General features: G+C 39.8%; 1 protein-coding gene across 1 annotated transcript in view; it reads left to right on the plus strand.

Annotated features, from left to right (window-relative positions):
* Window positions 1–26,860, plus strand: part of LOC106872436 (adenine DNA glycosylase) — a 36,372-nt gene extending 9,512 nt beyond the window's left edge. Inside the window, exons 5-16 of the mRNA XM_089340132.1 lie at window positions 1,099–1,140; window positions 1,645–1,716; window positions 3,751–3,864; window positions 8,773–8,870; window positions 10,071–10,215; window positions 11,280–11,358; window positions 14,381–14,432; window positions 17,962–18,092; window positions 19,278–19,411; window positions 23,577–23,738; window positions 24,815–24,856; window positions 26,429–26,860. Of these exons, the coding sequence (XP_089196258.1) occupies window positions 1,099–1,140; window positions 1,645–1,716; window positions 3,751–3,864; window positions 8,773–8,870; window positions 10,071–10,215; window positions 11,280–11,358; window positions 14,381–14,432; window positions 17,962–18,092; window positions 19,278–19,411; window positions 23,577–23,738; window positions 24,815–24,856; window positions 26,429–26,542 (1,185 nt within the window). The 3' untranslated portion in view covers window positions 26,543–26,860. The remainder of the gene's footprint in view (window positions 1–1,098; window positions 1,141–1,644; window positions 1,717–3,750; window positions 3,865–8,772; window positions 8,871–10,070; window positions 10,216–11,279; window positions 11,359–14,380; window positions 14,433–17,961; window positions 18,093–19,277; window positions 19,412–23,576; window positions 23,739–24,814; window positions 24,857–26,428) is intronic.
* Window positions 26,861–26,916: the final 56 nt, after the last annotated feature.

Below are 26,916 nucleotides of genomic sequence, written 5' to 3' on the forward strand. Positions count from 1 at the left end.
AATATTGCACATCTGCAATGGGAGTTGGACACAATATACAGGTGGGCTGAGGACAACAACATGCAGTTTAATACAGGAAAATTCCAAACCAGCACACAGAGCTGAATGGCATGCAGACAGGATACACTGGTCCAGGAAGAATTGCAATCCCTGAATCAAAATCAGTGCATGATCTGGGCATTGACATGAGCAATGATGCATCTTCCCAAGTACATATTACTAATTTGGTAATAAAATACAGACGGCTAGCTGGATGGATTCTCCAAACTTTCAGAACGAGAGAAAAGGAGACATGGATAGTCCTTTGGAGGACATACGTCCCCAGCCACTTGGACTTTTGCCCCCAAATATGGTCACCACATTATATAAAATTCACTGTGGAACTCGAAGCAATCCAATGAAGCTACACTAAGAACATCGTCTCAGTGCAATGTATCAGCTACTGGGATAGACTGAAAGAATTAAAACTCTTCTCCCTAGAATGAAGGTGGGGAAGATATGCAGTGATATAGATCTGGAAAATCCTAAAAGACCTTGTACCAAACTTTGGCATTGAAAGTTACTCAAACAGCAGAACAGGGTGCCACTGCATAGTGCCAAAGATCGCGGCATCACCTTCAATATCCTTCCAAAATACCCGAGAGACCTGCATGGTGTGGAGGTAGGTGTCTTCAAAACGAAACTGGATCTCAATTGTGTCAAGGGTTTCATATGAACCTACGTCATGGCAGGAAACACAGACGAGAACAACAGCATCAAACTCCCTCATTCACCAAATGCCACATATCAGAGGAGGTTTCAAATAACGAAGGTGTAGCACAGCCAACAGTTACTACCTCAGGCTTCTACATTTTGTGACCTTCTCATTTTATCATATAATTCGCCCAACACCCCTGTAGAGCACATAGATTTTTATCTAAATCCAATTTGCCTATTATTGAACTGGATGCTAGTATCACCTGTAAGCAAAGTTTCGTGAATATTGGTTTGGTGGTTTAGGCACTAAGTTGGTAACAGACAGACAGAAATTGCCATTTGTATGTAAAGATGACGAAAGAAAACAACAAAATAATCAACTTTTATGTTTCTAATTTTTAGAAGTGGCCAACTGTTCAAGACCTGGCAAGAGCAGACATTGAGGTAAGTCTAGAACAGACCAGTTTCTTACGGATGCTTCATCCTTTTGTTACCATATTTCTGTTAAAATATGTTGCCCTTGTTTCATTAAATTTCAAAAGTAATGAAAAATTTAAGATGGTGTTTGGAACAAAAATTAACATGAAATTTTGATGGAAACTTTTAATTTAAATCACTCTAATCCTTTTGTTACCATATTTCTGTTATGTGTTGTCCTTGTTTTAATAAATTTTGACAATAATGAAGAATTTAGTAAAATAACTTTATCATTGTTATTAAGCTGATGTTTAGAACATAAGTCAACTTGAAATTTTCATGAAAGGTTTCATTTTAGATCACTTTAACCCTTTAGCATTTAAACCAGCCCCATATCCGGTTTAAATGTATTATACATGATTTATGTTTGTTTGTTTGTTTTTTTTTTTTTTTTTTTTTTTTTTTTTTTGCATAATGCAACACTTCTGTTCATCAATAATGTTGAAATATTCTTTTTCCTTTTCGTTGCAGGAAGTCAATCAAGTGTGGTCAGGTCTGGGATATTATTCCCGAGCTCGTCGACTTCATGAGGCAGCCAATAAGGTACACCCTGAATTGCTTCAGTATATATATTTTTCTTGTTAAAATCTATTGGGATTGGGTTGTGGGTTAGATCCTGTGGGTATATTGCCTATCATTCGCCAGATTTTTTTTGGTTTCATTGGTTGCCTCATTAAGGTGACATGCTCAATGCCCCACCATGGGGGACCAAGCTTGTCACCTCAATGAGGAAACCAATAAGGTAATCAACTCTCATTCATAACTACTTTTTCTTTATTTTGTCTTCTGTTTCTTGTTTTACTTGTTTCAGTCATTGGACTGCGGCCATGCTGGGGCACCACCTTGAAGGTTTTAGTTGAACAAGTTGACCCTTAGACTCATTTTTTTAAAGCCCAGTACTTATTCTGTCAGTCTCTCTTGCCAAGCTGCTAAGTTATGGGGATGTAAACACACCAACAGCAATTGTCAAGCGGTGGAGGGACACAGACACACACACACATATATATGAACGCACATACAACAGGCTTCTTTCAGTTTCCATCTACCAATCCTAATCACAAGGCTTTGGTTGGCCCAAGACTACAGTAGAAGACACTTGCCCAAGGTGTCATGCAGTGGGACTGAACTTGGAACCATGTGGTTGGGAAGCAAGCTTCTTACCACGCCTGTGCCTATTGTTTGTGATTGAGCAAGCTTTTTTTTTCCTTTTTTTTTTAATGTTTTCATTGATTGTATTATGGTCATGCTGCAGCATGGCCTACAGAGAGTTTAGACCCTAACCATCCAGTGATAGTAGGCTTTTAGGTTTGTTGTCATGTTATCAACATTGACCTGGGCCAGATATGAACTTGTAGTAACCAAATGCCACAAGATATTTTGTCGGACATCTACTGATTCTGCCAAACTGCATTTTTTAGGTTTTGTTTGTTAGAGGAAGAAGATTTATCATTTATCTTTTACTTGTTTCAATCATTGGACTACAGCCATACTGGAACACCATCCTGAAAGGTTCAATCATACAAATCAACCCCAGCACTTCTGTTAGTCTCTTTTGCCTATGGGACGTAAACAAACCAATGTCAGTTGTCAAGTTGTGACACCTTGGGCAAGTGTCTTCTGCTATAGTCTCAGGCCGACCAGTGGATTTGGTAGACGGAAACTGGAAGACGCCCGTCGTATATGTATGTATATATATATATATATATATGTGTGTGTGTGTGTGTATATGTTTGTGTGTCTGTTTGTCCCCCACAGCATCGCTTGACAACCGATGCTGGTGTGTTTACGTCCCCGTAACTTAGCAGCTCGGCAAAAAGAGACCGATAGAATAAGTACTAGGCTTACAAAGAATAAGTCCTGGGGATCGATTTGCTCGACTAAAGGCGGTGCTCCAGCATGGCCACAGTCAAATGATTGAAACAAGTAAATGAGATATATAATTATTTCCTCTTTCATAATTCATTTATTTCATATTTTTTAATTAAGATATTTCCTACTTCATAATTAATACCTTTGTCATATTTCAAAATTCTGTTATCAAATACTTTATCATACAGCTATTGTCATAACTTACAAATAAAATATTTCATACTAATCTGTGTGTATAATTACAAATTTATTAATTATCAAGATTTCCAGCATAAATTAATACGAGCACAACAACAATCACTAATTCAAACTGGTTCAGTGATTTCTTTGTTTTTCTCTTTTATCCTCACACACACACACACACACACACATGCTTACTCACCACATTTACATAAATCCATACTAATAAACACTCACATCACACACAATTAAACCAATGCATATATATATACATACACACACACACACACACACACACACACATATACATACATACATACATACATATACACACGTGCACGACATTGGTACGTATATACAATCTCTTATATATATAATGTATAAAATATATATTTATAAACTATATATTATATATATACTATATTATATACATTATATGTGTGTGTGTTGTGCATGTTCTCATCCAATGCACACACAAACATCTATACACCAACCTAACACACACACACACACACACACACACACTAGGTGGTGCATAAACTGAAGGGACAGTTACCAAGGTCAGCCACAGACTTACACCAACATTTGCCTGGTGTTGGAAGATACACTGCCTCAGCCGTGGCTTCTATTTCATTCAAGGAGGTAAGTCTAGGAACAGCCAGTACTTCAGTTTGTTGGAGCTGTCACTTGACAGAACCATACTGGAGCACTGCATTGCGATTGAATTTTTTAAAAATTGTTTTTATTTTATTCTTCATTTTTGTATCTTTTTTTTATATTCTTTTCTACTCTAGGCACAGTGGAGGCGCAATGGCTCAGTAGTTAGGGCAGCGGACTCGCGGTCACAGGATCGCGGTTTCGATTCCCAGACCGGGCGTTGTGAGTGTTTATTGAGCGAAAACACCTAAAAGCTCCACGAGGCTCTGGCAGGGGATGGTGGTGAACCCTGCTGTACTCTTTCACCACAACTTTCTTTCACTCTTACTTCCTGTTTCTGTTGTGCCTGTATTTCAAAGGGTCAGTCTTGTCACACTGTGTCACGCTGAATATCCCCGAGAACTACGTTAAGGGTACACATGTCTGTGGAGTGCTCAGCCACTTGCACGTTAATTTCATGAGCTGTTTTTTTCGATTGATTGGATCAACTGGAACCCTCGACGTTGTACGCGACGGATTGCCAACAACAAACTCTAGGCACAAAGCCCAAAATTTGGGGGAGGGGGGCAGTTGACTAGATCAACCCCAGTGTGCAAATGGTACTTAATCTATCGACCCCTGGAAGGATGAAAGGCAAAGTTGACCTCGGCAGAATTTGAACTCAGAACGTAAAGACAGACAAAATACCGCTAAGCATTTCTGCCAGCTCACCGCCTTAAAAAAATCATTCATCATCATCGTTTAACGTCCGCTTTCCATGCTAGCATGGGTTGGACGATTTGACTGAGGACTGGTGAAACCGGATGGCAAAACCAGGCTCCAATCTAAATTTGGCAGAGTTTCTACAGCTGGATGCCCTTCCTAATGCCAACCACTCAGAGAGTGTAGTAGGTGCTTTTACATGTCACCTGCACGAAGGCCAGTCAGGCGATACTGGCAACGGCCACGCTCGAAATGGTGTCTTTTATGTGCCACCCACACAAGCCAGTCCAGGGGCACTGGCAACGATCTCGCTCGAAAATCCTACGAAGGCCAGTCAGGCGGTACTGGCAACGGCCACGCTCAAAATGGTGCATCTTATGTGCCACCCGCACAAGAGCCAGTCCAGGGGCACTGGCAACGATCTTACTTGGCTTGCCGGGTCTTCTCACGCACAGCACATTTCCAAAGGTCTCGGTCAGTAGTCATCGCTTCGGTGAGGTCCAATGTACGAAGGTCTTGCCTCACCACCTCAGCCCAGGTCTTCCTGGGCCTACCTCTTCCACGGGTTCCCTCAACTGTTAGGGTGTGGCACTTTTTCAGGCAGCTATCCTCATCCATTCTCACCACATGTCCATACCAGCGCAATCGTCTCTCTTGCACACCACAACTGATGCTTCTAATGTTCAGCTTTTCTCTCAAGATACTTACACTCTGACGGGTATTCACATTGACATTACACATCCAACGGAGCATACTGGCTTCATTCCTTGCGAGCTTACGCATGTCCTCAGCAGTTACAGCCCATGTTTCACTGCCATGTAGCATGGCTGTTCGTACACATTATATATTCTTTTCTACTCTAGGCACAAGGCCCAAAATTTTAGGGGAGGGGTGCCAGTCGATTAGATTGACACCAGTACGCAACTGCTACTTAACTTATCGACCGCAAAAGGATGAAAGCAAAGTTGACCTCGGCAGAATTTGAACTCAGCGCGTAAAGACAGATGAAATACCGCTAAGCATTTTGCCTGGCATGCTAACGTTTCTGCCAGCTCGCCATCTTATATCTTTTTTTTTATTGTTATTGTGAAGCAATTAGCTTCCTGAATTCTTATATAGGATTCAAAAGCCAATCTAAAGTTTGCTCTGAATCACTTCCTTATGTTCTCGACCTTTGCATTGAGAATTTGATGAGTCCTATTATCTTCCATGAAAACATATCTCTCTCTCTCTCTCTAACTCTCACCCTCTCTACATGTCAACCCAGTCAAAGAGGTAAATTCTATTACTTTCTCTCTCTCCTTCTGTTCATCTCATAGTAGTCACCTAATTACCTACAAAATGGACAACAGAACTTCAACTTATCTATACACTAGCACATCTCAAAGCAGTTTTTGTTTTTATATTGTAATGGTAAAATAATAGCCTTTTCAACTATTATTTTTCCTCTGTCATTTATTCAATGGACTTTAAAATAAAATCAATTTATCTTTTACACACTTTGTGATGCCCAACAATCGAACTTTAATCTGTCTATATCTCAACTGAAGCACAACATATAAACAACCACACATAACCATTACAATTGTTATACCATGCTAGCAGGGGTTAGACAAAGGATCATCAAACATCTTATCAAATCATTGCCCTGTCCATAGAATCATAAACATCATAGTTGTAAATGAGTGTCACCTTCATACAACCGATGTATTTCATTTCTTATCTTCCATGAAAGCATATCTGGCCATGTTGGAAATATTACCTTGTTTGGAAACAGGTGAGGTTTGGTGACAGGATGGACATCCAGCCATAGGATATCTACCCCCAACAAATTCTGTCCAACTCATGCAAGCCTGGAGAAGTGGACATTAAAACAATGATATTTATATAGACGTAGGAGTGGCTGTGTGGTAAGTAGCTTGCTTACCAACCACATGGTTCCAGGTTCAGTCTCACTGCATGGCACCTTGGGTAAGTGTCTTCTACTATAGCCTCAGGCCGACCAAAGCCTTGTGAGTGGATTTGGTAGACGGAAACTGAAAGAAGCCCGTTGTATATATGTATATGTGTGTGTCTGTGTTTGTCCCCCCACCATCGCTTGACAACTAATGCTGGTGTGTTTACATCCCCGTAACTTAGCGGTTCAGCAAAAGAGACCAATAAAATAAGTACTAGGCTTACAAAGAATAATTCCTGGAGTCGATTTGCTCGACTAAAGGCGGTGCTCCAGCATGGCCGCAGTCATAACAGGCCTAAATATTCTACTTGTTTTAAGTACAAATTGATTAGATGATGTCTCTCACACCTACCCTATGATGCCATTCTGAATATAAACAATCACCTCATCAAAATCTCAAAGCTCTGCGATAATGCATGATAAATTCAAAATGTTGTAAATGAATAAACATTGCATTTAACAGTGAAATCTGAATGCTGAAGGGCTAAATGGGAACAAGCTGTTCATACCATCAGCAAAATGGTATAGATCTAAACTTGTAGCTTTAGACATATTGCTTATGTGAATTATGTGGAGGTGCATGGCTTAGTGGTTAGGGTGTTGGACTCATGATCGTAAGATTGTGATCTTGATTCCTGGACTAGGCAACGTGTTGTGTTCTTCAGTAAAATACTTCACTTCATGTTGCTCCAATCCACTCAGCTGGCAAAAATGAGTAATCCTGTGATGGACCAGAGTCCCATCCAGGTGGGTAATATATGTGCCATGGGAACCAGGAAATCGGCCCTTATGAGCCGGTATGACTCAAAAAGGGAACTTTACCTTTTTACCTTTATGTGTATTCCAGAAAGGAACAGTCTAAGTATTTATCCTGTAGTATTTAAACCGGCCATATCCGGCCCAAATATTCTACCTGTTTTATGTTCAAACTGACCAGATCAGGCCTCTCACACCTACTCTGCAATGTCATTCTAAAAATAAATAATCGCATCATTGAAACCTCAAAGTACAAGATGATGCAAGGTTGTTTCAAATCAATGTGAATAAATAAGCATTACATTTGACAGAATGATCTGAAGGCTAAAGGGTTAAATCAACCAGATCTGGGCACTCACACTTATCCTACAATGTTATTCTAAAAATATAGAATCACATCATTGAAATCTGAAAACTATGAGATAATACATGATTAATTCAAAACAATGTGAATAAATAAGCATTACGCCTTTCAAAACATTCATCCTCATCATCGTTTAACGTCCGCTTTCCATGCTGGCATGGGTTGAACGATTTGACTGAGGACTGGTGAAACCAGATGGCTACACCAAGCTCCAATCTGATTTGGAAGAGTTTCTACAGCTGGATGCCCTTCCTAACACCAACCACTCTGAGAGTGTAGTGGGTGCTTTTACGTGCTAAAGGATTAAGCTGGTGCTTGGAGCCTAAATTAACATGAAATTTTGATAGATGAAGCTTTTAATTTCAATCACTTTAACCTTTTAGCATTCAGATTATTCTGTCAAACATAATACTTATTTATTCACATTCATCATCATCATCATCGTCATCGTCATCGTCATCATTTAGCATCCGTTTTCCATGCTGGTGGGGGTTAGATGGCTTGACTGGAACTGGTAAACCGGAAAGCTGCACCAGGTTCCAGTCTGCTTTGGCATGGCTTTTGCAGTTGCCCTTCCTAACGCCAACCACTCCAAGAGTGTAATGTATGCTTTTTATGTGCCACCAGCACAGGTGCCATTTACATGGCACCGGTGAAAGCCATGACTATGATTTCATATGGCTTGTCAAGTCTTCTCAGGCACCACATATCACCAGAAGGTCTCAGTCACTTGTTATCACTCACATGAGGCCCCTTTGAATTAATCACACATCATTTTGTAGCTTCAAGATTTTAATGGTGTGTTTGTATATTTTTAGAATGGCATTGTAGGATAGGTATGAGAGGTTGGCTCTGGTCAGTTTTAACATCAAACAGTTAGAACATTCGGGCCAGATTAAATACTAATGGATTAAAACAAGAAGGTTGTATTATAGAACCAGAATCAGTCTAAGGCTGGTTGGTATCAAGAGGGTTAAAGCAATGTTAGTATTCACCACCCCATATTTAATATGTCTTTACAGTATACCTATGTGTGTTTTATTAAACTTTTTTATGTTTCGTTTTTATTTCAAATTTATTTATGCATTTATTTTTCTTTTTTCTCTATTGTTAGCCTGTCGGGGTCGTTGATGGCAATGTGGTGAGGGTATTAAGTCGGTTACGTGCAATTGGAGCTAACAGTGATGACCCTCAGGTGGTTGACACATTCTGGTATGTAGCATTGTTATTATGTTCACTCTCTCTCTTCCTATATATATATATATATATATATATATATATATGTATATATCACAGGGTGTCCACAAAGTCTGGGTACATGGGGATTAACACATACTTTAAGAAATTATTATTTCTTATATTTAATTGTTTATGTTATGATTTTATTTACTCCATGTATCCAGACTTTGTGTTTTTCTCCTTGTCTCCGTATTCTTTCTGTTGAAGAGCATAGCTCGAGAAACGTCAAAGACTTTCCGTATTCCCGAGCGTCATACTAATATATACTTTTGTTATTTACACCACCTGTCCTCGTCTGTTGTTATTATTTGTATATTCTCCCATATATATATATATATATACACACACACACAGACATACACACACACACAAGGGTTGGCTGAAGAGTTCATAGACTGGCCAAGATACTCTCATGGATTGTAACTAAATGAGGTTTATTTTTCAACATGGTCTCTCTTGCAGTCCGTAAACATTTTACATTGGTGTTGCAAGGCTTGAATCCCATTGCTGTTGGTCAAAAAAGTCATCAACAACAGATATGACATCATCATTGCAATACTGGTTCCCAGCCAAGTGTTTTTATCTTGGGAACAGTTGATAGTCAGATGGGGCTAAATCAGGAGAATAGAGAGGGTGATCAACCAGTTCAAAGTCATGGCCACACACAGCAGCCATTGAAACCAAGGACTCGTGTGCTGGACCATTGTCCTAATGAAAAAAGACCTCTTTCATTAGTTTTCCTGGACGTTTGGCCTTGATAGCCTTTTCTAACTGCCTCAGGAAGTTGGCATAATATTCTCCATTGCTGGTATGGCTTTTTTGACGATAGTCAACAAACACAATGCTTTTTGCATCCCAAGTAACTGAGGCCATCACATACCCTGCAGATGAAATGATCTTGGTTTTCTTTAGAGCAGTTGAGGATAGGTGTTTCCACTGCGTGGATTGTCTCTTTGTCTCTGACTTAGGAAACATTTAAGGAAACCAGCTGGATCTGTCTGAAACAATGTCAGATTTTCCCGTGATGTTATCAGCCTTGTGCGCTTTTGATCAGGTGTCAGAAGAGACTGAAACAAAACCATGTAGTTGTGAGTTGGACTTCTTTACCACTCAGCCATGCCTGCTTGTGAAGTTTCTTTTCATTTTTTTCTATATATTTTTTCTTAATTTTAGGCAATTATCTGATAAACTTGTATCTCCTGATCAACCTGGTGACTTTAACCAAGGCCTCATGGAGCTAGGGGCCACAGTGTGCACCCCAAAATCTCCAGCTTGCTCCTCCTGTCCACTCCAGAATATCTGTCATGCATACAAAATGGTAAACAGCTTCTTTTTCTTTACAACGACTTTATCATTATTATTATTATTATTATTATTATTATTATTATTATTATTATTATAATTATTATTATTATTATTATTATTATGAAGGCCGTGAGCTGGCAAAATTGTTAGCATGCTTAGCGGTATTTCATCTGTCTTTACGTTCTGAGTTCAAATTCCACTGGGGTCGGTAAATTAAGTACCAGTGAAACACTGGGGTTGATGTAATCAACTAGTTCCCCCCACCAAAAAAAGAAAAAAATTTCAGGCATTGTGCTTATAGTAGATAGGATTATTATTGTTATTATTATCTAAATATTGTATGAGGGGGTACTGAAAAGTTCCTGGCTTTAAGAATATTGTGAAAGGCCAGTTTGGGGGCCCACCCTTCCGAGTTCTTTTACAGGACTTAGAAAGACTGAAGGACTGCTGCAGTAAGTGTGTGAATCTGAGGGGGGGGGGGGGATATGTTGAATAAAATCATAATTAACTGACCCTCCTGTATTTTCTTTTACCCAAGGCCAAGAACTTTTCAGCAGCCCCTCATACTAATGTTTATCTTAATTTTCCTTTACATATGTTCTGTATATCATAACTAGTAACACTACTGCGTACAGTCGTCGACTAACTACCATACCAGAAGCAGACTGGATAATCATCATCATCATCATCATCGTTTAACGTCCGCTTTCCATGCTAGCATGGGTTGGACGATTTGACTGAGGACTGGTGAAACCGGATGGCAACACCAGGCTCCAGTCCGATTTGGCAGAGTTTCTACAGCTGGATGCCCTTCCTAACGCCAACCACTCAGAGAATGGTGCTCTCAGACAGCAGTTGTCATACATCTAACTGTACACACTCACACAGAGTCACACAATGGTCTTCTTTCATTTCCCATCTACAAAATCCACTTGAAGCTTTGTCCTGCCCAACATGCCATGCAGTGAGACTGAACCCAAAACTATGTGGTTGGAAAGTGAATGTCTTACCACACAGCCACACCTGCACCTCATTTTTCATATTTTTCATATTTTAATTTTATTTGGTTGTTTTCAGAAGATGAAAAATGAGCAATTAGCTGGCAATACTCTGCTTCAACAAACCAAGAAAGACGATATTGTGGACATTGAATGTGGTATGTACCCTTTGCTTATAACCCAAGGTGTTTGGATAGTTGTTGTGTTGTTCATATTCGGATGTTTTGGGTGGGTGCATGGCTTACTGGTTAGGGTATTCAATTGTAACGTCATGAATTTAATTCCTGATGGCACATAATGTCCTTAAGCAAGACACTTTATTTCACACTGCTTCAGTCCACTCAGCTGACAAAGTTGAGTTGTACCTGTAATTCAAAGGGCCAGCCATGTCATGCTGTGTCCCCCGGAGAACTATGCTAAGGGTTACACGTATCTCTGGAGTCTCAGCCACATTCACATTAATTTCATGAGCAGACTGTTCTGTTGATCAGATCAACTGGAACCCTTATTGTAACCAATGGAGTGCCAATTCGATGGGAATAGGATGATCTCCATGTCACCTGTAAATGAGCAAGACCTATCTATACAAACCAGACTTTGAATGTGGCATGTGTTTTTCTTTTCTCTTTTTTTTTTTTTTCACTAAGAACTACAGGGTTTTGGGGCTAAATTTGACAATTTGCATAAAAGGCAAAAACACAATACCCCATCCAAAAATAAAGTATTTTAACAACTCAAAACACATCAACTAGATTATGGCTGGGAGATAACAGTTTACTCAAAGAAGCCTCACTCAGCTTCCACCACAGCCCCAAGACGGCTCCAGAACCTGGCATATGCATTCCTCACTGTGTCCCTGAGAAGATCTTCAAACACATCTTTGATCTTGGCCAAACAGTTCGTGACTTTCTCAACTGCACCCCATTCATGGGATTACCATTAGGAGGCCAGAAACTGGGACTAGTGAAATCACAAAAATACTCCAACAACCACTTTTGACTCTTACGAGAGGTATGTCAAGGAGATGAATTCTGCTGTTACACATGTGGCCTTCCAGCAACCCTCTCTACCCAGGGTTTGACTACAGTTTCCAGTAGCTTCACATGGCTGTCTGAACTGAACCTAAGGCCTTGTTCAAAGAAGTGTAGGATATTTCAACTTGGCAACTTCAGAAGTTGACAAATTATTAAATTGTCAGCATGCAAAACCAACAAAACAGTCTCTTTGTGGTTAATCAGCCTACTAGAAATAGCAGCTAAATTTCTTCAAATCACAGCTTACTGTCTTTAAAAAATGGTCACATTAGATCACCCTTACTGGAGACACACCTAAAGACCCTCACAGTTTGGGGGAACTTGGTTTTTCATGATCTCCATGTCATGTTTTATTGTTTTTACAGTGTTCACAGGGCACTGAGCAACATTTTGATACCTGGTTCGAATTATGATACAGGTAACTCTTTTCCAATATTTAGACACCTTCCATTCCTCCATGTCAGCTATCTTTTTCTCAACTACAACTTTAATCTTTATGCTCTCCAACGCCATTCACTGTTCACCAAAATATCAAGCAGTTCTTGAAAAAAAAGGACGCATAAAAAATCGTCAAATTTAGCCCAAACACCTTGTATTTGTTTTTTTTATTTTTGTTCTATATCTAGAATCATTTGACCTAATGTGACCATTTTTTAAAGACAGTAAGCTGTGATTTGAAGAAATTTAGCTGCTATTTCTAGTAGGCTACTTAACCACAAAGAGACTGTTTTGTTGGTTTTGCATGCTGACAATTTGATAATTTGTCAACTTCTGAAATTGCCAAGTTGAAATATCCAGCTGTCCAAACACCGTAGAGAAGTTGGCCTGCGTGTCTGTTCCAGTGGTTTGCAACTTTTTCACCACCAAGTCCCCCTTCATCATTAATAGTGTCCTCTCCACCTACATTTTACATTGCTCATTCACCTAACCCCCACCTGACCAAAAAAATTATCTCCTCTTTTCCACCTACATACATCTTTCACTCTCTTCAAGCACTACATCTGTTTCTCTCTCTCTCTCTCTGTCTCTCTCTCTCTCTCTCTCTCTCTCTCTCTCCTTGCTCCCACTCCTGCAACCTACTCAACCACATGACCACTCTCTCTCTCTCTTTTTCTCACAGTAGACAGGATAATAAACTTCCCCTATCTACTGTATCATCACTGCTATTCTTCTGCTCTTCACCCAGCCCTCTTTCTGCACTGTCAGTTATCTCCTACTCTCCCCAAGTCATATGTATCATTGGTCACCCCAACAACTCTTATTTACTATTCACCACATCTGTCCCCCAACGCTGTCCAATCTCTTCCCTACCCTCACCTCACTACTTATACTCTCAACACTTGACCTTCAATTATCTACATTCATCTCCCTCACCCATTCGCCATCTCTCACTTTCCCATTCACTCTTGCAGCCTCTCCAATCATTTCAGCCAGCACATGTGCCTATAGCAGAACAAACTATTATTATTATTATTATTTCATTTCAGGTTGCTCTGCAATCATTTCAACATCTGACACGTGGTACACTTGTGCACTAGTACAAGCAATGTCTATTTGATGGAAGGAGTAAGCTAATGTGTGGCACATATATTTTATCACTATAAACAAATCATTTGTGCTGGTCATTCAGCAAACACTAAACACTCCTACATCATCTTCGACATGAGAGTCCATTATTATTATTATTAATCATGATGGCACCACCATTCAAGTGTGATCATTACCAGCATCGCCTTCCTGGCACTTGTGCCGCAGCTTCACGTTCCTGACACTTGTGCCGGTGGCACGTGAAAAGTCATTCGAGCGAGATCGTTGCCAGTGCCGCTGGACTGGCTCCTGTGGAGGTGGCACGTAAAAGCACCCACTGCACTCTCGGAGTGGTTGGCGTTAGGAAGGGCATCCAGCTGTAGAAACTCTGCCAAATCAGATTGGAGCCTGGTGTAGCCATCCGGTTCCACCAGTCCTCCGTCAAATCGTCCAACCCATACTAGCATGGAAAGCGGACGTTAAACGATGATGGTGATGTTTACTTTCTGTTGTTTTTTTTTTACCTCTCATTTTGTTTTTCTCCCATCAGCCACCCACAATTTAATAAGATGTTTCTCTCTCTCTCTCTCTCTCTTTCTCTCTCTCTCTCCTTTCACAGTTGCCCAAGATTGCTACCTTTGTCTTCCTTCCTCACAACCTTGGGAGAGCAGGTTTGTTAGGGTTTTTTTTTTTTTCAACCATTTCAACAACTCCATTAACATCATCTTTTAATATTATTAATGTTAAATGTGGAGGCGCAATGACCCAGTGGTTAGGGCAGCTGACTCGCGGTCATAGGATCGCGGTTTCGATTCCCAGACCGGGCGTTGTGAGTGCTTATTGAGCGAAAACACCTAAAGCTCCACGAGGCTCCGGCAGGGGATGGTGGCGAACCCTGCTGTACTCTTTCACCACAACTTTCTCACTCTTACTTCCTGTTTCTGTTGTGCCTGTAATTCAAAGGGTCAGCCTTGTCACACTGTGTCACGCTGAATATCCCCGAGAACTACATTAAGGGTACACGTGTCTGTGGAGTGCTCAGCCACTTGCACATTAATTTCACGAGCAGGCTGTTCCATTGATCGGATCAACTGGAACCCTCGATGTCGTAAGCTAACAACAAGAATGTTAAATAGGGCGGTAAGGTGGCTGACACGTTAGCACACCAGGCAAAATGCTTAGCGGCATTTCATGTCTTCACTTTCTGAGTTCAAATTCTGCCATGGTCAACTTTGCCCCTCCTCCTTTTTGGGGTTGAAGTAATCTTTGCTCCTCCCCCAAATTTGCTGGCCTTGTAACAAAATTTGTAACCATTATTATTAATAGCTTTTTAATATCATTTATTTTCTTTCACTCAAAGTTATTTTATTTTTACTAATTAATGTATAGGCGCAGGAGTGGCTGTGTGGTAAGTAGCTTACTTACCAACCACATGGTTCCGGGTTCAGTTCCACTGCATGCCATCTTGGGCAAGTGTCTTCTACTATAGCCTTGGATCGACCAAAGCCTTGTGAGTGAATTTGGTTGACGGAAACTGAAAGAAGCCCGTTGTATATATGTATATATATGTGTGTCTGTGTTTGTTTCCCTCAACATCGCTTGACAACTGATGCTGGTGTGTTTTCGTCCCCATAACCTAGTGGTTCGGCAAAAGAGACCGATTGAATAAGTACTAGGCTTAGAAAGAATAAGTCCTGGGGTCAATTTGCTCAACAAAAGGCGGTGCTCCAGCATGGCTGCAGCCAAATGACTGAAACAAATGAAAGAGTAATGTCACTCACTCATTAAAAGACTACGGCTGTGCAGTTAAGAAGTTCTCTTTGCATCCACTTTATTTTGAGTTCAATCCCACTAGTAGTACCTTGGGCCAGTGTTTTTACTATGCCTTGTGAGTGAATTTGGTAGGCAGAAACTGTGAGGAAGCCTGTCAATTGATTCTTCTTTGTGTTTGCATTTGTCCTCTACCACCACTTGACTGGTGTTGGTTTCTTTATGTCCATGTAACTTAGTAGTTTGGCAAAAGAAACTGATAGAATAGTTTCTGTGAGCTGGCAGAAACATTAGCACGCCGGGCGAAATGCTTAGTGGTATTTCATCTGCTGTTACGTTCTGAGTTCAAATTCCGCTGAGGTCAACTTTGCCTTTCATCCTTTTGAGGTTGATAAATTAAGTACCAGTTACGCACTGGGGTCGATGTAATCGACTTTATCCCTTTGTCTGTTCTTGTTTGTCCCCTCTATGTTTAGCCCCTTGTGGGCACTAAAAAAAAAAAAAGAAACTGATAGAATACGTACCAGATTTAAAAAAAAAGTACTAGGCTTAGCTTGTTCAACTAAACCCTTCAAGGTGGTGCCCCAGCATGGCCACAGTCCAAGGACTGAAACAAAAAATTAAAGATCTCTCAGAACCGAGTATATCTTGGTAGGTTGTACCACGCTTTCACTAATCGTTACATGTGCCTACGTAACCATGAGCAGAGATAGACACACACTTGGCCTTCCCACTTTTAACCTAGTGAAACAGCCAAGCTGTGACAACAGTAGAGAGGGAGGGAGGGGGAGAGAGAGAAAGATAGACAAAGGGAGGGAGGGCAAAGAGAGGAGGGGGTTGTCTCAACACAAGGCTGTACTCATATTAGCTGCTCTTTCTTTTACCTTTTATTTATTCCAGTCATTGGACTGTGGCCGGCCATGTTGGGCCACCACCTTGAAGGGTTTCACTCAAGCAAAATCAAACCCCAGTACTTATTCTATTAACCCCTGTTACTGAACCACTAAGTTATGGAGAACGTAAAGAAACCAATAGTGATTGTCATATGGTGCAGGAAATTACAAAGATAGACAGACACACACACATACACAGTGAGTTTCTGCACAGTTTCCACCTGCCAGATTCACCCACAAAGCATGGGGCAGTCTGGGACCATAGTAGAAGGCGCTTGTGCAAGATGCTGCACAGCAGAGGAACTGAACCCAAGACCCTGTGGTTGGAAAACAAACTTCTTAACCACACAACCATCCCTACCTATGGTCCTACAGGGTCCTTGAAACAGAGGTAAAGAAAGGAAGGAAGATGATGTCCTCAAACTTGAGAGCTAGCTGAAATGACTAAACTAATTTGCATATTATGCTTTTGTTAATGGTGTGGTAACTGGAAAATAATTAATAAGAGGGTATAATTGAGAAAAACAATCTCACAGTGTTGGCATGATTCTCCTCCTGAATGACAAACTATATTTCCATCTAGTTGGTTATTTAGAACTTTTCTATCTCTCATTCTAGCACTCTCTCTTTCCCCTAACTTTGCAATCTCTATTTCTGTCTTTAAACTATACAGTCTCACTGTCTCTCTGTTTGTCTGTATATCTATGTCTCTGTCTTTCTATCTTACTATCTGTGAAGGCACATGGCTTAGTGGTTAGGGCATTCGGCTCGCAATCGTAAGGTCGTGAGTTCAATTCCCGGCGACGTGTTGTGTCCTTGAGACACTTTATTTCATGTTGCTCCAGTCCACTCAGCTGGCAAAAATGAGTAGTACCTGTATTTCAAAGGGCCGGCCTTGTCACATTCTGTGTCATGCTGAATCTCCTTGAGAACTACATAAGGGGTACACGTGTCTGTGGAGTGCTCAGCCACTTGCATGTTAACTTCATGAGCAAGCTGTTCCATTGATCCTATCAGCTAGGACCCTCGTCATCGTAACCAACAGACTGCTCCTTTATCTTTCTATCTGCCGCTGTCTGTCTTTCCAACTGCTTGCGTTAATCTATCTGCCTGCCTGCCTGTCTGTCTGTTCTAATCTATATTTCCCTGTCCTAATCCGTCTCTGCCTGTCCTAATCCATCTCTATCTATTCTAATCCATCTCTGCCTCTCCTAATCTATCTTTGCACGTCTTAATCCATCTGCCTCTCCTAATCTAGCTATGTGTCTTAATCTGTCTGCCTGTCCTAATTCATCTATTTGTCTCAATAATCCATCTGCCTGTCCTAATCCATCTACATATCTTTATCCATTTATTTGTCTCAATACATCTGCCTGTCCCAATTCATCTACCTGTCTTAATCCATCTGCCTACCCTAATCCATTTGTCTGTCCTGATCTGTCTACCTGTCCTAATCCACCTGCTTGTCTTAATAGATATATCTACTTAGCCTAGTCTGTCTGCCTATCTCACTATTATTTCATTTCCTTTAACTTAGCCTTGGTGTGACCAATTTCCCTCGGAAATCAAAAAAGAAGCCCCCAAGGGAGCAGACATCTGCTGTATTTATCATCCGCCAGAATACTGCTGAAGAACCCCAGTTTCTGATGAATCAGCGTCCAAAAACTGGTGACTATTACATTCATATTATTATTATCATTATTATTATTATTGTTGTTGTTGTCAAGGCAGCGAGCTGGCAGAATTGGTAGCACACTGGACGAAATACTTAGCAGTATTTCACCTGTCATTGTGTTCTGAGTTCAAATTCTACCAAGATCAACTTTTCCTTTTGTCTTTCCAGGCTTGATAAATTAAGTACCAGTAAAACACTGGGGTTGATGTAATTCACTAGTTCCTTCCCCAAAAATTTCAGACCTTGTGCCTTTAGTAGAAAGGATTATTGTTATTATTATTATTATTATTATTATTATTATTATTATTATTATAGAAAGGATTGAGGTAACTCCTCCTGAAGATATAGAATCAAAATTAAAAGAAGAGTGCCATTTGTTATCTAGTGAACAATATTTCAACATCTCGTGTGTCTTCAACTGGTTCAAAAAATAAATTTGTCAATCTACTTCATTTTGGTTAATATAGAAAGGATTGAGGTAACTCCTCCTGAAGATATAGAGTCAAAATTAAAAGAAGAGTATTATTATTATCATTATTGTTATTATTATTATTATGTGAGAGAGCAGTGCATGCCATCAAAGTGGCACTGAGGTACAAATATACGAAGCCCATTATACCCATCATGACTACCCGTCCGATAATGGTACACCAGGCACATGAATCACAACCATATGTACGCGACATGGTGATCTCATATCAAGATAAACAGCGCATGATCTTGCAGGTGGGGCCCAGTTAGAATTTTCTTCAGGTCGAGTAGCCCATCCCGCTCAAAAGGTCCCTGAATAAGGTTTGTTTAAGGCTGTTGAGCAAAACACCTATGTTTCCAAAGGTGAATTATTCAAACCCAAAGAATTCCTCTCAACACATGGCTATGATGCTCCCCCACTTGGTGAGCTGGCAGAATCATTAGCATGCCGAGCAAAATACTTAGCAGTATTTTGTCCATCTTTACGTTCTGAATTCAAATTCCACCGAGGTCCACTTTGCCCTTCATCCTTTGGCAGTCAGTAAAATAAATACCAGTTGAGTACTGAGGTCGATGTAATCAACTATACCCGTCCCCCCAAATTTCAGCTCTTCTGCCTATATTCTGCTCAATGTATCAAATATAATTTTATGTGTACGTAAGCATATATGTATGTATATCTTATTGCTGTATATTTGTTCTTGCAGGTCTGTTAGCAGGTCTTTGGGAGTTTCCAACATTTGATGTTAGTGAAGTTGAAAATAACAAGACTCTGTTTTCTAAATTAGAGGATTTTGGACTCCAAGCGTCGTTACTCGGCAAAAGATTGAAGATTGGAGATGTGAGTCTTCCAGATTTTAAACATTTATTTGTGCTTGTGTGTGTGTGTGTGCATGCGGGCATTCTCTTTATGTTGTTTACAATACACTCAATGTTTCTTTGTGTGAAGAACCTTGGGTAGCAGACTTATTCTGTCTGCAAGTTTAAATCCTACCATGATCTTTTAGTGGAGTTCTTTGCAATGATTCGAACCAGCTATGTGGTTAAGAAGCTTGCTTCCCAACCACATGATTCTGGGTTCAGTCCCACTGCATGGTACCTTGGGCAATTGTCTTCTACTATAGCCCCAAGCCAACCAAAATCTTGCGAGGGATTTAGTAATGGGAAAATGAAAAGAAGCCTGTTGTGTATGTGTGTGTGTGTGTGAAATAGTTTCATTCAGGTATTAACACTGGGGTTTACACTATTAAACTCCTCCATGGCACAGGTTATCAGATAAGACAATAATCTGGAGATGGTTTGTTTTATCAAACACGTTTCAGAACCCACAAATGTCTATGGAGTTTTTTTACAATTACTGATAAGAAGTCTGGAGTGTGCAAGTTTTTTTTATTGTGTGTGTGTGTGTGTGTGTGTTTGTTTGCGCGCGCGCGGTCACGCATATTTCCTTGTTTTGAAATGAGCATTATCATACAAGCAAAATCTTTCATTTCCAGTCTTCGTTGAAAACGTATCTGCTCATGGGGAAATATTACTTTACTTGGAATCAGGTGGTAGTTAATAGTTACTAAGAAACAGGTGACAGGAATTACATCTGACCATAGAAAATCAGCCTCAATAAATTTTGTCTGGAAAATTGGACATTAAAACGATGACGATCATGTGTGTGTGTGTGTGTGTAATTTACTACACTGTAGAAAAAGCATCTAATTTGAAATGTTGGATCAGTGAATCATGTGACTGTTTACTGGATGTCATCTTAATTGCTTTCAAGTTTCTTATTTTCTAGACTCAGTAAGTCATTCAATATGAATGCCATTCATAAACTGACGGTGGATTCAAATAACTTTATAGAATTTTGTGTGTGAGAGACACATGCGCACACTTCACTTATTTCCCTTTACAGCTACAGATTTGCTTATCTCCCTTTACGCACACTTTTTTTTTTTCGCTTACCTCCCTTCTCACAGTTGTTTCTTGTGAATGTCTTCAAAGATGATTTTCTTTCCCATCATATAGACATTATCAACGTCGCTTTTCACATTCATATCATGGGTTTGTTATATTTCTAATAAAGCTGCATTCCATGCTTATTTATCTCTTTTCATCTTTTCTACTTCCGACATGTTTTTGTTCCTAAGATTTATTTCTCCTGTCCATTGTTCGTTAGTTTTGTCCAGTTTTTATTCATACTTAATAAATTACTCTGTCCAAGATGATTTCCTTAATATGAAATATCTTACTATTTTTTCTTATTTCAAATGTTGCATATATCGCGTGTGTATGTGCTTATTTATATGTATGTATGTATGTGGGTAATCTTCAAGTTTAGGGGGGTAAAAAATAAATAAAAAAAATATTCAAGGGAAGTAACTGAACGTTTTACCAGTATTCTCCGTACTACTCTGTTTATAAATAAATCGCACACGTGATTGAATATCATAGTTTCTTATGAGAAATCGAAAATGCCTCGTGGAAGACCGGCTGCACAACATCTTATTGTTGCTGAAAACGAAATCCTCAATCTCATCTTATCTACATGAATTTCTATAGCGGAATTCAATCCCAAAAGAAAAAAACATTTGTTTATTTTTTGGCTGCCATTTCTAAAGTATATAATGTTGAGTAGGTGAATTTCTAGAACTGCATGGTGACCCTCACTCGGCGAGGTCGTGTTCATTGAAAATAGATATATTTTAATTAAATTTTCTACAGTGCAATATATTCTGGAGCATAACTGTAGAAAATTTCATTAATAAATATCTATTTTTAATGAACACGCTCTCATTGAGATCAGCATGCAGTCCTAGAAATTTATCTGTTGAATTTCATTATCATTTCCATCGACAAAGTTCTCTCCATGCACAATTGTTTCTTTTCTGCCTGTTGTTTTTGACTCCGTTCCATCGGGTACTTCTGCAAACCATTTTGTTTCCGTTTTAGAAAAAGAAAAAAACATTTTAAACTTTTATAAGTTAAAAATTCTGTCGCATGCTGTTTTAGATTCTTTTCTGCCTGTTGTTTTTGACTCCGTTCCGCCGGGTACTTCTGCAAAACATTTCGTTTCCGTTTTGTAAAAAGAAAAAAACATTTTAAACTTTTATAAGAAAAAATTCCGTCGCATGCTGTTTTAGAAAAAAAAAAAAAAAAGCACGTGTGTGATTTATTTATAAACAGCTAAAAGAAAACGGATAATAATGGTAAGTCGTTCAGTTATTTCCCTTGAATATTTTTATTTACTTTTTTACCCCCCCTAAACTTGAAGATTACCATGTGTGTGTATGTGTGTGTGTGTGTGTGTGGAGGCACGTGGCTTAGTGGTTAGGGTGTCAGCATCATGATCGTAAGATTGTGGTTTCGATTCCTGGACCGGGCGACGCATTGTGTTCTTGAGCAAAACACTTCATTTCACGATGCTCCAGTCCACTCAGCTGGCAAAAATGAGTAACGCTGCGATGGACTGGCGTTCCATCCAGCTAGGAAGCACGTACGCCATTGAAACCGGGAAACCGGGCCCCTAAGCCTGGTTAGGCTTTAAAAGGGCGCATTTATTATTTTATGTATATATATATATATATATATGTGTGTGTTAATTACAATAATCCTTTCTACTAAAGGCACAAGGCCTGCAATTTTGTGAGGTGGGGGCTAGTCGATTACATTGATCCCAGTGCTTGACTGGTACCCTGAAAGGATGAACGGCAAAGTCAACCTCGGAGGAATTTGAACTATAATAATGATGAACTTATTGTATACAGTGCTTAGGTACATACAACTCATTAGAAAAAGTAATCAAAACTGCATAAACAATTGATAGAATATGCACAGTGAATGAGTCTTAAAAAGAAAGATAAGAAGAAATGGGGGTGGAGGCATTAGGTGTACCATTGGTGAATTTCAGGAAACCGGGAAGTTTTGAAGAATGTATTGTCTCAACAGCTAACAACTGATGCAGGGACTCTTTTACTTGTTTCAGTCATTTGACTGCGGACATGCTGGTGCACCACCTTTAGTCGAGCAAATACACCCCAGGACTTATTCTTTGTAAGCCTAGTACTTATTTTATTGGTGTCTCTTGCCGAACCGCTAAGTTACGGGGACATAAACACACCAGCATCGGTTGTCAAGCGATGTTGGGGGGAGGGGGACAAACACAGACACATATATATATATATACATATATACGACGGGCTGCTTTCAGTTTCCGTCTACCAAATCCACTCACAAAGCTTTGGTCGGCCCAAGGCTATAGTAGATGACACTTGCCCAAGGTGCCACGCAATGGGAATGAATCCAGAACCATGTGGTTGGTAAGCAAGCTACTTACCACACAGCCACTCCTGCACCTAGTAGGTAGTTCATTCCTTGCTTCTGAGATTGAAACAATGTTTCCAAAAGTCATGGGTGCTGTGTTGTTTTTGATTTTGTAAGCATATTTATGAGTGTTAGACATGGAATTCAAAAAAGGTGGGTGTCTACCAAATCAGTTGCCAGACACCCAAGCTTTTAATGTGTCCATGCCCAGGGAAGCAAGACGTTCAGAGTATGGTAGATGCTTTATGGCTTTTGAAATGCCTATGCCAGTCAAAACGTTGTGCATGACCCATTGCCTCGTCAGCATAAACTTGTTGAAGCATTTTCTGTGTCTCTGTAGCAGATATCCCAAGTTTAACACAAAATTTCACGTTGGCTATTTGTTCCTGTCCATGACAAAATCACAGTCGACAGCATACACATGATCACAAAAACACAAATTTCATAACCTGTGAAGTAAACACAGCAATGTCACTCGGCACACAGCTTCATGAAGATCACTGCATGCTGCCATCTGTTGGCGCACTGCAGAACTAATCCAGGAAGTTTTTGATACCACCTCATACATATATATATATAACATTATCTGATGTATATTTAACACAGCAGGGAAATATGGCTGCTGCCTCTGCAACCACATAGAAGCCGCCATTTTCCCTGTTGTAATTTTCTTCTCCTTTGCATCATTCCAGGTGATCCACATCTTCTCTCACATCCATCAAACCTATTGTGTTGAAGTCATTGACTACACCAGTAAATCTACATCTGACCACTGTCCAGTAGGCACAGCCGTTGTCCAGTGGATGACTGCAAAAGAGCTGCAGACATCAGCCATATCGACTGCCATGAGAAAGGTGAGCTGTTAAAAGAAACTTGGTTTTGTTTTTGTTTTTAATTTAACATGCACTCACTCATTCCTCCCTCCCTACTCTGACTCTCTCTCTCTCTCACACACACACACACACACACATACTCTAGTGGAAAACTTCAATTTCACACTCTTGCACACATATTCCTTCATCTTCACTCTCTCTCTCTCTCGCTCTCATCATCATCATCATCATCATCATCATCGTTTAACATCCGCTTTCTATGCTAGCATGGGTTGGACGATTTGACTGAGGACTCGTGAACCAGATGGCTACACCAGGCTCCAGTCTGATCTGGCAGAGTTTCTACAGCTGGATGCCCTTCCTAATGCCAACCACTCCGAGAGTGTAGTGGGTGCTTTTATGTGCCACCGACATGAGGGCCAGTCTTGCAGTACTGGCAACGGCCACACTCAAATGGTGTTTTTTACATGCCACCTGCACAGGAGCCAGTCCAGCGGCACTAGCAATGACCTCGCTCGAATGTCTTTTCACGTGCCAGTGAGGCAATGCTGGTAACAATCACGCTCAAATGGTGTGTGTGTATATATATATATATATATATATATATATATATATATATATATATATATATATACCCACACACACTCACATACATATATGTTTGTGTGTGTCTTGTGTGTTACTGTCTCTTGGATTTCAGGTGATAGTTATAAATGAACGACACCATCATTCAAGCAATGTCCTTTGTCTCCAGTTTTCCTTGGAAACATCTCTGATTATGGAGATACATTATCGTTTTGTCAAGTGGTGTGTAGAACAACAAACGCAGACACAAAGAAACACACACACACACACACACACACATATATATATAACAGGTTTCTTTCAGTTTCCGTCTACCAAATCCACTCACAAGGCTTTGGTTGGGCTACAGTAGAAGACACTTCCATGCAGTAGGACTGAACCTGGAACCATGTGGTTGGGAAGCAAAATTCTTACCACATGTGTAATTTTCTTCACATATTGGCACTGGGGTTTCGTTTAATATATTTCTTTTCTTAACTATTTCTCTTAATTATATTTTTGTTTTTTCTAAGGTTTTCAAAAGATTTGAAGATTCTCAAAAGAAACCATCGTCTGTGAGTACTGCTTCAAAAGTTTATATGATGGGGTGTTGAAAAGTTTCTGGCTTTAAGGTTATCATGAAAGGCCAGGCTGGAAACCCAACCTTCCGAGTTCTTTTACAGGGTTTAAAAAAAACTGAAGGACTGCTGCAATAAGTGTGTCAATCTGAGATGGGAATATGTTGGATAAAATCATAATTAACTGATCCCCCTGTATTTTCTTTTACCTAAAGCCAGGAACTTTTCAGCAAGCTTTCTATACATAAGAGACGGATGAATGTGTGTATGTATGTGTGTGTATATATATATATATATATATATGCTAAATGTTATAACTCGTACGTAACCTTAACATTTAGCATATGTCTTGCTTTTGTATGTTGGTTCCCTGACGATGAATATATGTGCAATTCCAGCACCTCTTATTTCTTTGGAGTAAAGTGCACATATATTTTGAAACATATGTAGGAATTAAAGGAACTTATTGTTTATATGCGTTTTGCTCCATTTATTATTATTCTTCATATCTACTCAAAATACATCGCTTTAACTTGGTATTTCTACCTATAAAACGGGTGTGATATCCTGTTTTTTTTTGTGTGATTTTTGCTACCCATGGTAACTATTAACATATTTACATTATCAAAGTTTTTTCAACTGAGATAATATTAATATATACATAAATTTAGATGAGTTTAACACAGGAAGTTTGTAACACAGAACCAAGTGTCAGTCTTAGGTGAGTCACAAAATGCAGACTCATAGAGTCATACAATATTTAACCCATTTGTTATCATATTTCTATAGAAATACACTCCATTTGTTTCACTTAGTTTGGAAAATAATGAAAAATTTAATAGAATACCTTTATCATCACACTAAACTCCGCTTGCGAAGACTTGTTGAGGCAAGTGAAATCGAACTAAATTCGACGACTGGCACTCGTGCCAACGTCGTCTCCTTCATTGGACACGAAACTCAGCTTGCAAAGACTTATTGGGGCAAGCGAATAGCAAAATCGGGATAGCACCTGTGCCCAGCGTCGCCTTTCTGGCACTTGTTCCCGTGACTTGTGTAAGGATTTTCGAGCGAGATCGTTGCCAGTGCCCCTGGACTGGCTCTTGTGCGGGTGGCACATAAAATACACCATTTTGAGCGTGGCCGTTGCCAGTACTGCCTGACTGGCGTTCATGCGGGTGACACGTAAAAGCACCCACTACACTCTCGGAGTGGTTTGCGTTAGGAAGGGCATCCAGCTGTAGAAACTCTGCCAAATCAGATTGGAGGCTGGTGTTGCCATCCGGTTTCACCAGTCCTCAGTCAAATCGTCCAACCCATGCTAGCATGGAAAGCGGACGTTAAACAATGATGATGATGATGATGATGATTAGTGAGCTGGTATTTGGGACATAAATTACCATTTAAATCCCTTTAAAACGGGAAGTTTGTATCATAGAACCAGGGGGTCGGTCTCAGGGTGGTTGGTGTTATCAAAAGAAGTTAATTAATTAGCAGACATCTGGTTGACGTCTCTTTCCCCTCTCTTTCTCTCTCTCTTTATTTCTTTTTATTTCTTCTTCACTGCAGCTCCCCAAGAAACCATCAACAAAACACAAAATTGCTGAAGATGAAAGACAAACAAAGCGACAAAGATCTCTAATGGATTCCTTCTTCAAATCTTCTTCGACCCCTAACACTTAATAAAAATCAACCCATACACACAAATACACACACACACACACACATATCTTGTATCTTTTATTTCTTTTACTTGTTTCAGTCATTAGACTGCGGCCATGCTGGGGCACCACCTTGAAGAATTTTAGTCAAACGAATTGACTCCAGTACTTATTTTTTTTTAAGCTTATGCTATCAGTTCTTTTGCTGAATTGCTAAGTTACAGGAACATAAACACACCAACACTGGTTGTCAAGCAGTGATGGCAAACAAACACAGACACAAAGTCACACACCCAGATATATGCATGTGCCAGGTTTCCTTCAGTTTCCATCTACCAAATCCATTCACAAGGCTTTGGTTGGTCCAAGGCCATAGGAGAAGACTCTTGCCCAAAG

This window comes from Octopus bimaculoides, chromosome 23 (genome assembly GCF_046866305.1).
Source record: "Octopus bimaculoides isolate indiv1 chromosome 23, ASM4686630v1, whole genome shotgun sequence".
Taxonomy (NCBI): Eukaryota; Metazoa; Mollusca; class Cephalopoda; order Octopoda; family Octopodidae; genus Octopus; species Octopus bimaculoides.